At 49.3% G+C, this 14579-nt stretch overlaps 1 protein-coding gene across 10 annotated transcripts in view; it reads left to right on the top strand.

Moving 5' to 3' along the window:
• The window catches only part of LOC119228447 (LIM domain only protein 7-like), a 38582-nt gene extending 24534 nt beyond the window's left edge, over positions 1-14048 (top strand). For 2 of the 10 annotated variants that reach the window (XM_037487997.2, XM_037488008.2), the window contains 21 exons: positions 243-272; positions 1049-1163; positions 1989-2125; positions 2583-3294; positions 3683-3946; positions 4141-4255; positions 5104-5265; positions 6047-6231; positions 6320-6383; positions 6604-6660; positions 7752-7777; positions 8061-8168; positions 9222-9308; positions 9631-10040; positions 10612-10667; positions 10838-10996; positions 11283-11457; positions 11693-12004; positions 12625-12733; positions 13158-13260; positions 13365-14048. In XM_037487997.2, coding sequence (XP_037343894.2) covers positions 243-272; positions 1049-1163; positions 1989-2125; positions 2583-3294; positions 3683-3946; positions 4141-4255; positions 5104-5265; positions 6047-6231; positions 6320-6383; positions 6604-6660; positions 7752-7777; positions 8061-8168; positions 9222-9308; positions 9631-10040; positions 10612-10667; positions 10838-10996; positions 11283-11457; positions 11693-12004; positions 12625-12733; positions 13158-13260; positions 13365-13387 — 3409 coding nt within the window. In that variant the 3' untranslated portion in view covers positions 13388-14048. The remainder of the gene's footprint in view (positions 1-242; positions 273-1048; positions 1164-1988; positions 2126-2582; positions 3295-3682; positions 3947-4140; positions 4256-5103; positions 5266-6046; positions 6232-6319; positions 6384-6603; positions 6661-7751; positions 7778-8060; positions 8169-9221; positions 9309-9630; positions 10041-10611; positions 10668-10837; positions 10997-11282; positions 11458-11692; positions 12005-12624; positions 12734-13157; positions 13261-13364) is intronic. The other 8 variants (XM_037488000.2, XM_037487998.2, XM_037488004.2 and 5 more) reach the window with 8 other exon arrangements.
• The last annotated feature ends 531 nt before the right edge of the window (positions 14049-14579 follow it).

Raw genomic sequence — 14579 nt, 5'->3', positions numbered from 1 at the left:
ATATTTGTAATGTGGGTAAGAGTAAAAATAGTATGTGTATATGTATATATTGTGTATAACTGTAAGCTTCTCAGTGGGGGAAGTGAAATCCAGCCGAGCTTGGTTCATTGGTACATTTGTGGCCCCCACCAGCTTGCAGGGGATGACCTCGCCTGGGAGGGCCGCTCTCACGCGCTCGCTGTCACAGGCTCCCTTGGCAGAAATGTGACTTTGTTTGTGTTTGGCTCTCTCCGGTTCCCTAGACAGCCGCAAGCGCAGGAGAGTTTCGACGGGTGAGTTGATGCGGGCTCCCAGGAATGTGGCACGTCTGCATTCGCTCGCCCCCCCCCCCCCCCCTGTGCGGCCGCACCCCTCCCCTGCTTTTGTGCTGCTCCTCTCACTCACCGGCCTGTTAAGTGCTGACACACAACACGGTGCTTTGTTTTGGCACGGGGGCCGTGCGTGTTTTTGGGTGATGGGGTGATGGAGGTGCGGAGGGGGGGGGGGGGGGTGGTGCCGCTGCTCCATTGACAAAGCCAGTGGACAGACGCACACAGTAGCGATACACGCTGGGTCAAACTAAACGCGTCCCAGTGAGACTCCTCACTGAGCGATGGGCTGTCCACCCTGACGCAAACATCTCAACAGGTGAGGACCCACAGGGCTCTTTTCTGGAGGCCGGGAGTGATTTCTTTTTGCATGGCAGGGCAGCGCTGAGACACATGTGACTAACCCACTGAGCATCCCCCCCCCAGCCGTTGTGGTTGACCCGTGTGCTGTGTTTCAAACTAACACCCGGTGACCTGGTTAAAGCTCTAAAGCTCCGACTTATTTCCAGCGGCAACATCCAAACATATGGATGCAAAGTATACATTGGAAATAATTTGGACTATTTAGAATGTGGTGGTTGTTTTAACTATTTATTTGATACAACAAGAATGCATGCAGTACCTATTCTTTTTTTTTTTTTTTACTTGTACAGCTTCCCGACGGATATGCAAACTAAACGTCCGATCCACCTCTCACTTGAGCTGTTGATTTTTGAAAACTCAACTCTTCCTTTCCACAGGAGTAAATCAACGAGCGATATCGATGTGGACTCCAGCATCGCCCGGCAGACCCGCTACGAGGAGCTGCAGAAGTACCGCGAGCAGATAAAGGAAACTGAGGATAAGTGGCAGGATGTGAGTAAATAATATGTCTGCCGAGCACTGACGCACGACTCCGCTATCCCTCCATTCTTGTTTTTACAAATCGAGATAACCAGGACAAAATCGATGGCCCCCAACACAGAAGTGACAGGTAGGCGCGTGATCTGCCGGGTCCAGGCCGTGGGACGCAGGGTGAAGAGACAGCGCCTCAGATGGAAGCCAGAGACGGAGGCAGACGCTGACTGGGGCAGCGCTGCCCTCTGGCTATAGACTGTCCTCATTTCCAAATCCCTGTTTGTGGCAGGATACACAACGTCCTGTATATACTAACGATACACTTCATGTATGGACAGATGATGTGGGACAGAGACGCTGGGATGAAAACAACTGCATTGCTTTGTGTCAAGTTGACTTTGAGGTGGGGGTTATTACTGGAAAATCCTTTTACAAAGTATAGCGGATGCTCCAATCTTAAAAACCTTTAATGTTAAAAGCGCAGTTTTAAGGAGGATAATTTTAGAGTGATAATACGTAATCCATGTTTGTGTGACTTGCTGTCAGTCAGCAGTCTGATTGGTGTCATTAGCAATATAATGGCGTCTAAAAGTAGCATTTAGGTCACACAGTCCCCAATACACAGGAGAGGTGAGCTGGGAGGAGCCAAAAGCCCACAAATAGAGCAGCACATATCTAGCCCATTCTGCATGTTTTTTTTGGTCTTTTTTTGTCTTTTACTTCTCAACTTCCCTACTTTCCAGATGTACAGTCAGGCAGCACAACCTCTCTGCTGTGATCCAGATCTAAGTTTAACTTAAAAATGATGCATGAGGTTCGATGGGCTTCTTTTTTTCTGTACAGGACCTGAGCAAATGGAAGAACCGGCGCAGGAGTGTCAACTCTGATATAGTGAAGAAGAAAGAGGAGAGGGAGAAGATAGAGGAGAGCACGACTGGCAGCAGAAGGTCCAAGACCTTAAAGGAGATGCAAGACGAGAGGTAAGAAGCTTTGATCAGCAGCGCAGGGGTAATGATAAAGATTGACCACTAAAAGCAACACGCGCTGAATTAATTCCTTCTCCACGCCTTTTTTTGAAACCCTCAGAGGGAGATACTTTGCTAAGGTAATAGAAGAGAAGGTATGCGTGAGAGGTTGAGTGCCATCTGACGCAGGTTCGAGAGGATTGTCTGTGCTGGAGTGAATGAAGAAACTCTGTAAATGTGCCTTCAGTGTGAAAGTGTAATTGAATCGCAGCAAACAACCCCCTCATTTGCCCCACCCTTCTTTTCAACCCTTTGATTTTCCGCCCTGACACTCACTCCTCTTCATCTGCCCGAATTGCATCCTTTTCCACCCTCGTCTTTAATTTTACCATCACTGTCCACCCCCCCCACACACACACACACACACACACACACACCCCTCATCCACCCCCATCCGCTCTTCTGTTTTCAGGGAAAATAAAGGAAACAACAGCGTTGGCGGTCGCATTGGATCTCTGTCTTTCCTGGATGACGAGGACGTATTTGAGAAGCCCGTGGCCTCTCCTCGTACCCGGGCCCTCCCCCCCAGGAGTTACACCATTGACACTCCCGACTTTACTTCTGAACCCCCCGAGCCTCCTCTGAAAGAGGACGGGCCTCGAGCCGCCTCCCCGGCTGCCGGCAGGGCCGCTGCTGCCCCCCCCACCGCACAGCGAGGCGACGCTCTGGACGCCATCACTCCCATCACCACCACCCCCCCCATCACTCCCATCACTCCCAGCAGCCCCGGCTTTTCCCGCAGGGCCCGGCCTCTGGCGGCGGCAGCAAATTCTCATCGCGGCGCCTCAGAACGCAGCGGCCCGGTCGGGGCGGTCGGTCCAGTTGAGGCGGTCGGCCCAGTCGAGGCAGCGCCGTCTTCAAGCTCCCTGAAAAAGTTGCCCGAGCCGAGGCTCCCATTGTCGGCCCCACAGACCGAGGCGGGGGCCCCCTCCTCTGGTCCTCCGTACCAACAACAAGCACAGCCCAGCTCAATGGAACCCAAGCCTCCCGGGGTGTCTCGGGTTTCCGCCTCCCTCCCCAGGAGCTACCAGAGAGCAGAGAGCGCTCGCCTGACCTCTGTGGTCACGCCACGCCCCTTCGGGACCCAGTCGTCGCGCCTCAGCGCTATTCCACGTGTCTTTACAGTGAGTACTCGACCGTTCTGCCCATCTGTCACTCAGCAAAAAGGGGCTGACAATGAGAAATGTTTTTTCTCGTTGGTCAGGTACAGTGTCTTTTGTTTTGTTACTCATACGTGCGATCTGATTACTGCGTGAATAATGGATGACGCGAGTGTTTTTAGAACGCTAACCCGAGCGTCAGAGCTGCTAATTTAGGCCCGCATCACATTCACTACTGTCACGGTTTCATCAGATAATGGCTCTCAAGATTAGGAAACCGTTTCACTCTCATTTAAAGGGTTGACAGCACATTTCCACCTTAAACCCCATGAATTCTTTTACAATCAGTATTTTATGAATCCATCTGTGTTGTTCAAGTCCCTTTTACACGATGTGATCCCCCCTCGAGCAGGTGGATGACCCACAGAAGCGTGTCAACGGCGACGCAGCTTTCAACAAGATATCGGCGCCGAGCCGCTATCACCAGTACATGACCTCGGAGGAGGAGCACCAGTCTCAGTCCAGCTCGGCCCACAGCACCGAGGAAGAGGAGGAGGAGGAGGAGGAGGAGGTGGAGGAGGAAGAGGACAAAACGGAGAGCCTCCTCCCTACGCAGAGCGTCTCCCCCGTCCCTCCTCATGTGCAGGCTGAAGCCCCGGCCACGGAGAGCAGCCAGGTACACTGTTGTGATTGTGCAGCGACATTTTCAGCAGCTTTGTGGTAAATGAATTGGAAGTGGCATTTAATGAACAGCCATGAATGATTATACAAGGCTTTATTGCCTAAGCACACCCGACACCACGATCTCCAAACTCTCCCTGTGAGATTTTTTGTCTCCACTCACCTGTGCTCCTGTGTTTGGCTTTCTAGGAGAACTTCTGTGAAAAGCGGATCAGCTTGAACCAGAAGCCCAACAGCAGCAGGGACTTTGGCTTCCAGGCGGCCTGGGACTCTACAGGAGCTCGCGTCTCGTCCATCCAGCCAGGTAAACCGCAGAGATGCACCCTCAAACAAGCAGGGTTTGTAAGCGTTGTTCACCTTCCTGTATAATGTGCAGCCAGGCGCTGCTGGATGGGCGTCAGCAGGTTTTCAAGGTCATCGCAGCGGCCTTGCCAGACCTTACAGTATGTAGGGCAGCATCCATCTGGGTCAGATCTGCTGCGTCTGAGCCTCTTTTTCCATGCAACTTTTTCCACCTTCGCTCGTTTCTCATTTAATACGTGTAACACCGCATCAAGCATCAACGGTCTGGCTCCGTCTTACCAGTTATGACGTACTTGTCGCTATGCATCGCTTTTTCATTGTCTTCTCAGTAGTTGTAGGGACAACGCACATGAAACACCATTTGTGTGAATGTTAAAATAGAATTGGTTGAGAACACCAGAACACCGAACATAAAGAACTAAAAATAATAAAAAGAAAAGCATGCTGACGCAGGATAAGGTACCATGACCTCATCTACGGTTCTGCAGATGCAGCCGTGCAGTCATTGAGCAATACTCTTATTAACCATGTCATGATCTTAATTAATAGGAGTTAGACAGAAATATAAACATATCTAACCTATTTTTTGTCTTGCTTCACTGGGCGGTTGTGGAAATGAAAAACAATCTAAGGTATATTTTGGGAGTAGCTTGGGAGTATCTTCTAGCAGTGTTTGTTATCTGTTAACTGTAATTCAAATTATTATGTCTCAAAACTTGATGATATCCTGTAAGTTCCATTTCAGTGAAATGATTAAAACAGCGCATCGATAGCTCCTCTGAGTGACCGTGTCCCTTTTATCGGTACAACGTGTGCTCCTTCCCGTCAACGCTCCTTTGTCTCGTGCAGGAAGCCCGGCAGAAATGTGCCAGCTTCAGGTCGGGGACGAGGTGCTGACGGTGAACGGGCACCAGGTGGCACAAATGAGCTACAGGGACTGGAAGTCCTGCATGGAGGAGGCCCTGCAGGAGGGCAGTCTGATTATGGATATACGCCATTACGGCAGGAACAGTGAGTCGTGTGTGTGCTTGTGTGCGGGCGCACGCGTGTGCGTGTGTGTGTGTGTGTGTGTGTGTGTGTGTGGAGATTGAATTTAACCACATTAAGGGTTGCACTCCTGGACTGACAGCGCTGCTCATGCCGCTTGCGTTGCTAAACCGCTTTGACACTTTAAATTGGTCCGTTTCACTATTGTGAAGCCATCCATGAATGACATGATGACAGCTAAGCGGTGAAGAACCTGCAACGTTTGATTGTTTCATCACCTGACGAGGGAGAGTTGTTGCATTGCGTTGGCCTTAGTGGTTTTCATTTCTACTTTCTGCGTTTTCCCTTTTAATTCCTTCTGGTTGTTTCTTCTTCTTCTGCCTTTTCTGTCTCATCTGCACTTCTTCCTCTGTGTATCCACGCAGTGTGTTTTCCTCGTGTGGCCCTAACCCCTCTCCGGGTCCCCTGAGTGCGCTGTGTGCACATAGTTGCTGTGACAGGCTTACTTGTTCCAACCACCTCAGTGTCCCAAAGAACTAACAGACATAATTTCCACTAGTATGGTGAAGAGTGATTGGAGGTTTTCTCAGTCACACCCTGCTGCTCTCTGTAATAACACCATAACAGCCACCTTGGTACCTGCTTCATAACGTTCTTCGTGTAAATAAACAATTCTGGGTTGAATGTTGGGTTTCGTGAACACCAATAACACCAAATATTAAAGGCATAGAATACGTGGCTTTTTGTGCAAAATACACATCCTGTGCCATCCTTTTGTTTTTGCCATTGCATTGACTGCATGCAGACTGGGACAGAGATCAACCTCCCATGCCGTTTAAAAGCCATAAGACCATCAATCTGACCAGTATGGATCATCCGATGCTTCTAGGTTCCCCCGACGCCAACCCCCCCAGCTCCAGCCTGGATTTCACCTCACGCGCCTCCGTGGAAAAGCTGCCTCCCACAGAGGCCCCCGCCCCCCCAGCCCTCGTAAGTGACCCGGAGTGGACTCCCACAGATTTTAAAATCAAGTTTAACTTCTGTGCCCCGGTTTAATGAGCTGCCCCCCCCCCCGCAGGACATAGCTGCAAATGGAGTAAATGGAGGTTTGCGTGAGCCGGCGGTGACCATGAGGAACAAAGGTAAAGAGCACAGCACACATCAGAAGGTTATGGAATTGATCACTGCTTGTGTGCTGAAGACAGAAATGCACCAGTATTGACTTTGCTTTGGGGGAAATGTCTTTGTAAGAACTGGACTGTTATCTAAAAGGAATAATTGTAATTCTTGTATTGATACTATAAGGTGGTATGTCTCCTCTACTGTGCCCTTAATGTATCCTGTTTTCCATCCCTCATGTAGACTCAGAACCCTTATCTTTGAAAAACTTAAAACGGAGGTCAGAGTTTTTTGAAAAAGGTAAAAAAAAAAAAACTGATTTGGGGGTGTGTGGATTGTTATGATGACACAAATAATGATATACAAATAATGAATATAGTGACTTCTCTGTGATTTGGTGGCTGGGTTCTCTGTGCTTTTGTCTCAGCTTGCCACGGTGTGTTGCATGTTTCTCCCCGGTCTGGCCCTCATGTCTGATTGGTCAATCCATAATGGGTTACTCATCAATCAGCCGTCCGCACTGATTCCTCCGTGGCTCTGTTCGGTTGCCTTAACCTTTTATTCTGCGGCCCCTCCCCTCCTTCAGGTGTCTCGGGGTCCCGCGTCAGTGCGCTGGTCTACCTCTGTGGTAAACAGGGTGTGCAGTGACCTCCTCCCCTTTGCTTGGTACTACCAGGGACTCTGACCTGCTTTTCGAACCCACCGAGTCCGGTGCTATTTTTGGGCTCAAATTAAAGAATTGTTGTCTGATCAAAAGGCTCAGGCCACTTAGATTGTGCAAGACCACGGCATGTATAAAGGAAAAGGAATGTATCAAAGCAGTACCTTCAGCTCCAGAGGCTGGTCGGCATGTCAGACACTTCCCCAGGGTACCAAGCACAAACACTTGAAGTCCTGCAGTGTTTGTGGAGCTCCGTTGAATGCTCCAAGTTTAACACACGGTTCCACTACACTTTGCTGCAGATAAAAACACTCCCTGCATGCACGTAGCGCATCCCTCAGAACGCATGCTGCTCACAAGTGTGTGTTTTTCCGACCAGTTTGTTTGATCTTGTTTTTCTCACAATCAGTTTATTGATTTTCCTATTCAGAAACCTATGGGGCCTGACATCCAATCAAAATGTCAACCTGGTGGTGAATTGAGAGAATCAATAAGGCCTGGCGCCGACAATGTAACGGTTGTTGCTCTGGGCGCTTGATGAAAACACAAAGTACTGTTTGTCCTTTTCGACGAGCAACTTGGAACTTGACTTCAAAATGCAGTTGAAAAAGTTAATAAGCCTGTCAACTCTGTGTTGCTACAGTCCATTGCCTCAAGGTTACTTCTCCTCTGTTGCTCTGCCCGTGCATGCCAGAAGTACTGACTGGATGCTTTTTCTTTCCTTTTCAAGGAGGATCAGAGTCTGCAATGCCAGATGTGAGTAGTCATACCCGTGCATGTTGTGTTTGCTGTTGTAACAGGAAGTCTTAAAAGCAAGGTTATTTCAATGTATGCAACCATTCTGAGAATCTTACATTCATATCAAAGGACTTCAGCTGCTGCTCCTTAAGTGGCCAGATGTCTTAAGTATGATCTTAGGGAGCTTTCATTTGTTGAGTGTATATTGAAGAAAACTGGCTGAATGACCCGACAACACAAAGTCAGGGAGTAGGTTATCCGGGGTGATGGCCGATGTAATGCTGCTGTTCCCCGTCTGCAGATCCCTGTTCCTCCGATCACATCATCCTCCGGCCGCTGGACCTTCGACCCAGAAGAGGAGCGCAAAAGACAAGAGAAATGGCAGAAGGAACAGGAGCGCCTTCTGCAGGTACATAAAGGCACAGCGGAGTAAAAGCAACAGGGACATACGACTACGTCATAGCAATGGGCCTTGAGCTTTGACCTACTTGCATCGATAAATATGTGCAAATATGCACTCATTTGCCAGTTTATCAGGTACAAGCACCTACAATCTTAGATTTTGTTTGGTCTACTAGAGAGGTGTATGGTACTCAGAAAGGAAGGAAGTAGATAAGGAATGCAATTAGCAGTGTGTATTTTGTTTTTAATTTATTTTTTGTGGAAAAATTCCCTTGGGTTATTTTTCACATTTATAAATGAATGAGGCTCAAATTCTAATTTGTATCGACTACATCCAATATTCTGATATTGGGTCAGCACCTCATAGTAAAACACATTAAAATTCAACAGCGCTCAAAACCTTCAGCTGCCAGAAGGACAATGAAGTTGAATCATTAAATCTGCTTCGACAGAGATGAGCTGCATGAAGGCAGGACTCACTGCCTTACTATTAGACTGCATTAGCTTCAGCTAGGTTTGTCTAAATATCAGCCTCACAATCCATATATGTCTAAAATACTGTAATCTTACAATGGGACGGGGCTCAGAGCTTTAAGTAACACACCAGGAAGTCCACACAATCAAAACAAACTGCCCCCAATGGGCTTGAGACAGAAAGGCATCTCTTTCGAGTATCCACCTTAAATGTAGTAGAATCCTGTCGCAAGGTGTTTTTTCGACGGCCTATTTGTGGATGGAGATCAAAGGTGTCCAAGCAGAACCGCTGCAGCGGCGAAGGCTTTACTCCTCCGCCGTGGTTCCCTGTAGGATACATGGCCTGGTTTCATGACGTGCCGGGGAGACTTCCCGGCCTGGGAAGGCTTCTTTTCAAGATGGTTAGATAACATGTTGGTGAATTTGGAATGATCTCGATACAATACAGACACAATGAATGCTATTATCAGATGAGCTTTTTCTTCCTACGGTCCTGAATAGAATACATGTGTTTTCATTATCAATGTCTGTGTGTGAGCGTGAGCATGTGCATGCATAGAATCTCTCTCTCCTCTTTTCATCCCAGGAGAAATATAAACGCGACCAGGAGAAGTTACAGGGCGAGTGGCTCAAGGATCAGGAGGAGGCTGCTCGGAGTGTGGACCAACTACAGGTGACTAGAGGGTTCTATTCGTATAATACTTGTGTGGCCCGAGGTATTCAGGAGACGTTCTGACCTTGTTAAAGGGAAAGCAACGAGCGTGTCTTGTCATGTGGATTTTCACACGACACACGCATCATGTGAGGTTATGTTTCATCAAAGTCTCTGCGGGTCATAGTTTTGCAACAAAAACTCCCCATTGATGGAATTTCAAAACCCTCTGGGAATGACCCAAGTTCCTCTGCCGGCCTTCAGTTCCTCCTGGAGGTTGACAAAGGTCAGACTGGTGCCACGGTGGGCTTCCTCTTTTCCCGACCTCCCTTCTCTTTTGCAGCCGGAGCGCTTGGAGGTGAGCGGGCGAGGCGTCAGCACTCCATCGCCCCTCTCTCCCGTCGGCCAGCCCACCACTCCTGCGTGGGAGGAGCAGGAGAGAAAGCGGAAGGAGGAGCAGGAGAGAAAACGGAAGGAGGAGCAGGAGAGAAAGCAAAAGGAGGAGCAGGAGCGCCAAAGGCAGGCGGAGGAGAGGAGGAAGAGGGACGAGGAGGAGCTCCAGCTGCGGCGGCTGCAGGAGGAGAGGGAGAGGAAGGACAGGGAGGAAGAGGAGAGGAAGAGGAGGGAGGCGGAGGAGGAGGAGCTGAGGTGGCAGAGGAGGAGGGAGGAGGAGAGGAAACGGCATGAAGCTTTGGAGCAGCAGCGCAGGGAGCGTGAAAGAGCCGCGGTAGAGGAGCAGCAGCAGCAGCAGTGGTCAGTAGAGCCACTGCTCCTCCTCCTCCTCCTCCTCCCCACACACACCTTCATCATCCCTCCTTCATGCGGATAACCACACTGTTAACACAACACGCTTTATGGTTTATTCACACGTCTGTTCAGCTGCAAGTTGACCTTTATCTGAGTGCTGTATGCACACACGCATATTAAACACCTACACTGGGTTCTGACAAACAAGAACAGTTTTACCTGAAAACATGTACACCAGGTACATCCTTTGACGTCACGTATAATTCAAGCAGTAATCCACTTTTTTTCTGTTCTGACCCACATTATAATGCATGTGTGAGTCCAGGCACTCGGTGCATTCCCACTGAATCATTCTCTTTATGGAAGTGGAAGGCCTCGGGCCAGTGAGTTGCCTCTGATTGGTCTGCGATCCGCACTTTCCTCATACGACCACCTTTTTTCCCACTATGTCTGACATATTAAAATAGTAGAACCTGGATTTTTGTTATGGTAACAAAAAAGGTTATAAAATCTTTGGCTGTAAATATGGCTCTTTTTTTTCTTTCCTGAATAACAGTTATTCTATTTTATTTGACAGGACGAGATCTAAATCATCCCCTCAGCTTGATGAAGAGGAAAACCCTGAGAGAAAAGGTCAGTTTTCTTTTAAATTAAGGCATTCCCTATCATTCTAGTTTAATTTGAATGACAGCAAGTGATGGAATGCGAATGCAATGTGAGACCAGCAGCACTCATCATTTGCATTGTTTCACTTGATACCGGGTGTTCTGTTGCACATTTGCGTGGTCCGTGGCCTGCTGTAGCTGTGTATGTGAGGCCGGGGGGGATGGTTCACCAGCTGCTGGAGGAGCAGGCGAGGAGCGCCAGCAACAAAGAGGCCCGGAGTCAGCGGGCGGCGTCCGAGCTGGAGATGGAGAGGAGGAGCATCCTCAACGCCATGAGATACAGAGAGCCAGAGAGAGGTGGGCTCGGCCCCTCGATCCGCTCTCACTGTGGCATGATCACAATGAACCACGGAATCTACAGCTCTTTGATTAACAGCTGACCAATCAAATGGTGCATCAGTCAGTCCACGACTGAGAACTACTGAATTGCAAAGCGATCAGTCTTGATTAACAATGGTGTAATCCAACCAGATTCATCACGGCCTCATTCTTTCTGGCCCATCCTCTTGATCTATGTTTGACCTCCAGGAAGCGTTGTCATTTTTTTTTAAAATTCTAACTCTCCTCACCGCTCCGTGTGCAGCGGCGGGCGGCGGGCTGGGCGAGAGGAGGGGTCAGCAGTCGGCCTCGCAGGCGGAGCTGGAGCGCCAGCAGATCCTGAACGAGATGAAGAAGAAGACCCCGCTGCTGATGGACAAAAGCTGGATCCGCCAGCGCTCCGCCGCCGCCAGCGACTCCAACGCGGCGCCCATGCGCAGGTACGTCTCAGAGCGTCGCCTCTCCGTTGCGTGATGATGGTGGCTGGCTTTTAATCCTTACTAATATCCTGTGTTGCCGTCTTAAATACTCAAACATTTATAAGTCTGGCTACTCTGACTTTACTTTGAGAAATTTGGAATCGGAGCAAATCTAATGCAAAACCCACGCGTTGAGTTAGGAGCCAGACTTTTTAAATGGGCTAACGTGGGCGCGGCGTCGGTGTGGCCTTTGCAGAGGTGAGTCGCTCGACAACTTGGACGCCTCCTACAACCCGTGGCGCTCGTCGTGGACGCCCAGCAGCCACGCTCGGCCCAACTCGGCGCTCTCCGGCAGCATTTCCTTCTACGGCGGGGGGGTTTCGGGGGCCCAGCGGCCTGGCTCCTCCACCCTGCCATCCTCCTACTCCACGGGCTCCCTGCGGTCCGGGGCGGGAACCCCCTCCGCCCCTTGGTCCCGGCAGTCAGTGTCCCCTTCCCCGTCCTCTCTGTCGCCCACCATCTCCCCAGAGCCCACGTCGGGGGGAGGCCCCCCCCAGCAGCAGAGCAGGTAAAGATCACAGTGCTGCTTTCGCCTAACGCCCCCCAACGACTAACCTCTCACTGGTGCACTGGGTTGAATGTCATGCTCCAGCTGGTGTTGATCGGCCGTGGTGGGGGCAAAGGGCAACTGACTTTCAACGGATTTCACTTGTGCTGCTTTTGAGTGTGTTGATGGTCACCCTCTCTCTCCACAGCTGACCGGTTCAACTCTGACGCCCATTTTCTTGTATTTTTAGCTATTTCCCAGATCCCCTGTACAATGCTCATTTTGTTTCTCTGCATCTTTGTTCACGTGTTTCTAGCAACACAGTGGCAGTTATATATTTAGTCAATATTATGCCAATTTGTGCCAAGCAATTACATTCATGAGGAATGCAATAAACTTTATTAATATTTTACAGAATGTTTGGTACTATGGTCAAGGAGGTTCTCCTGCTCCATTTTGACAGGGGACGTGATCGGCCTTCATCCAAAAGGAATATTTAACAACAGAGGCCAATATTGGCCTTTTGCAAACAGTTTAAAAGTTGTGAACCAGGTGGTGTGTGTGTGTGTGTGTGTGTTCATACACACCTTGTGCATGCATGCGCGGGTCTAAAAATCACAGCTGTGCGTTCTGTGATCCAGGTCAGTGAGTGGCAGGAAAATCTGTACGTTCTGTGACACCCCGCTGGGAAAGGGAGCGGCCATGATCATCGAGTCCCTCGGGCTCTGTTATCATTTGGGCTGCTTTAAGGTGAGCGCTGGGCCCCGTGTCGGCCCCCCTACCCCCCCCCGGAGCACGCCGCCAACACACCTCGTCCCTGACTCCTCCGAACTCCTCTCATCTTCTACGTCTACCCTGGCGGATGCCCAGGTCCTGATCTCTTTCACAGCTTGAGCAAAGTAGTATTTTTCTGACGGACTAATCGACCCCTCACTCGCTTTGTCCGTTATTTCTCTCTTCATTTAATTGTCGATCCTTCCCTGGAACTCCGGTCTTCACTCGAGCTTGGCCTCCTGCACCTGAACAAGCGACCAGTCCTGCCGATCTTTGACTCTCGTTCGTCCTTCTTCCTCCATCAGTCTCTCCTTTTCATACAGCTTTGGGACATGGACGCTGTCCTCTAACAGCTTTTGAGCAGCTCCCTAACTCTTCCCTTTCATACACTCTCCCTCAGTGCATCGACTGCAAGTGTGACCTCGGCGGGTCGGCAGCCGGCGCCGAGGTCCGAATACGGAATAAGCAGCTCTACTGTAACACCTGCTACGTGCGATTCAAAGGTGAGCGAGCGGCCCGACGTGATGCCGTGGAGGGGAGGGGGGGAGGAGGGGGGGGGGATTTCTGCCCGCTAACACTGCGCTTTGTTTCCCGCTCCCCCCCCCAGCTGGCCAGCCAACCACTATGTGACGTGACTGTGCTCCAGCAGATAGACGAAGAGACGACGTGTGACAACAACCCCTGAGCGTCAGCGCGCTCACACCTTCTTCATTGTTCATTTTGTGGCTGCAGGAATCTTGCTGATGAAAATGATCTTCCGTTTAGTTTTTTATTTTCCGTGTGTGATCGAGAGGGTTAGCTTGCAAAGAAGTTATCGGCTTCAACGTGTTTATATCTAAATAAGTATTAACGTTGTACAAAATGTTTGGGTTCTGCATGCATCCGCAGGTTTTTAAATGTTTTAGCCACAGAAATTAGTCAAATGGTGAAATTGTTGATAAGATTATTGAGGCAGATCTTTGTAATGACGTCCACCGAGACGGATTTTTCAAAATCTGGAGAGATATTTTGCTCTTGCTTCTTCTTTTCCGCCGAGTCTTGTGGTAATAACAGGTCTGTCGACCAATGTATTCTCATCGCGTCTATGTGCCTTTTCATTGGTGGGATTAGCAATTAAGATTATTAGGAGCCTTTCAGCATATCTAAAGGTGTCTGCTTGAATAGCACTTGTCTGGTGTTTTCACTGATGGATGGAGGAATTGTACACACAAGTTTCCATGTGAACAATATATCGCACTAAATGGCATTGAGGCAAACGGTAACATTTGTAAATAAAATGACTAAACGCTCATCTCGTGTGATTTTTGTTGACTCCCTCCCCCCACACCCCCGGAAGTGAAACTGCATAATTGCTTGTAACTATATCTCAGTGAACGATGCAAAGCTTTTCCGTACCTCTTATTGGAAACCATTAAACTCTCTCTGTCCGTCTCACCTTGGTGCCACAGTCAATGAAAGGAATTTCAATGAGTCGTATTGTGCAAAGGGTTCAGCTGACCTGCCTCTCTGACACCAGTTTGTCATTCAGATTTCATTTGGTGCATATATGCAATTTCTTTGGCTGTTTTTCGTGATATATCTGCATAGGCACATTAAATATTCATACATCTTTAGTCCGCAGCTTCCCCGAATGCATTTCAGCAGGAGTGTACAAAACTGTCCTCCTTACCCAACAGATGTAAATAAGCTCACTTGAAGCGATGTGCTGTATGGAAATAAGTTGGGCCGAGCACTCTTCTAGTCTTCAGAAGAGCACAGACAGCCCCTGGAGGCAGGCATCTCAAATTTTTAGATTCCTTTTTTTTTGGGGGGGGGGGGTTTC

This window comes from Pungitius pungitius, chromosome 10, assembly GCF_949316345.1.
Source record: "Pungitius pungitius chromosome 10, fPunPun2.1, whole genome shotgun sequence".
NCBI classification, from domain to species: Eukaryota; Metazoa; Chordata; class Actinopteri; order Perciformes; family Gasterosteidae; genus Pungitius; species Pungitius pungitius.
This window is presented reverse-complemented; position numbering and strand designations above follow the sequence as displayed.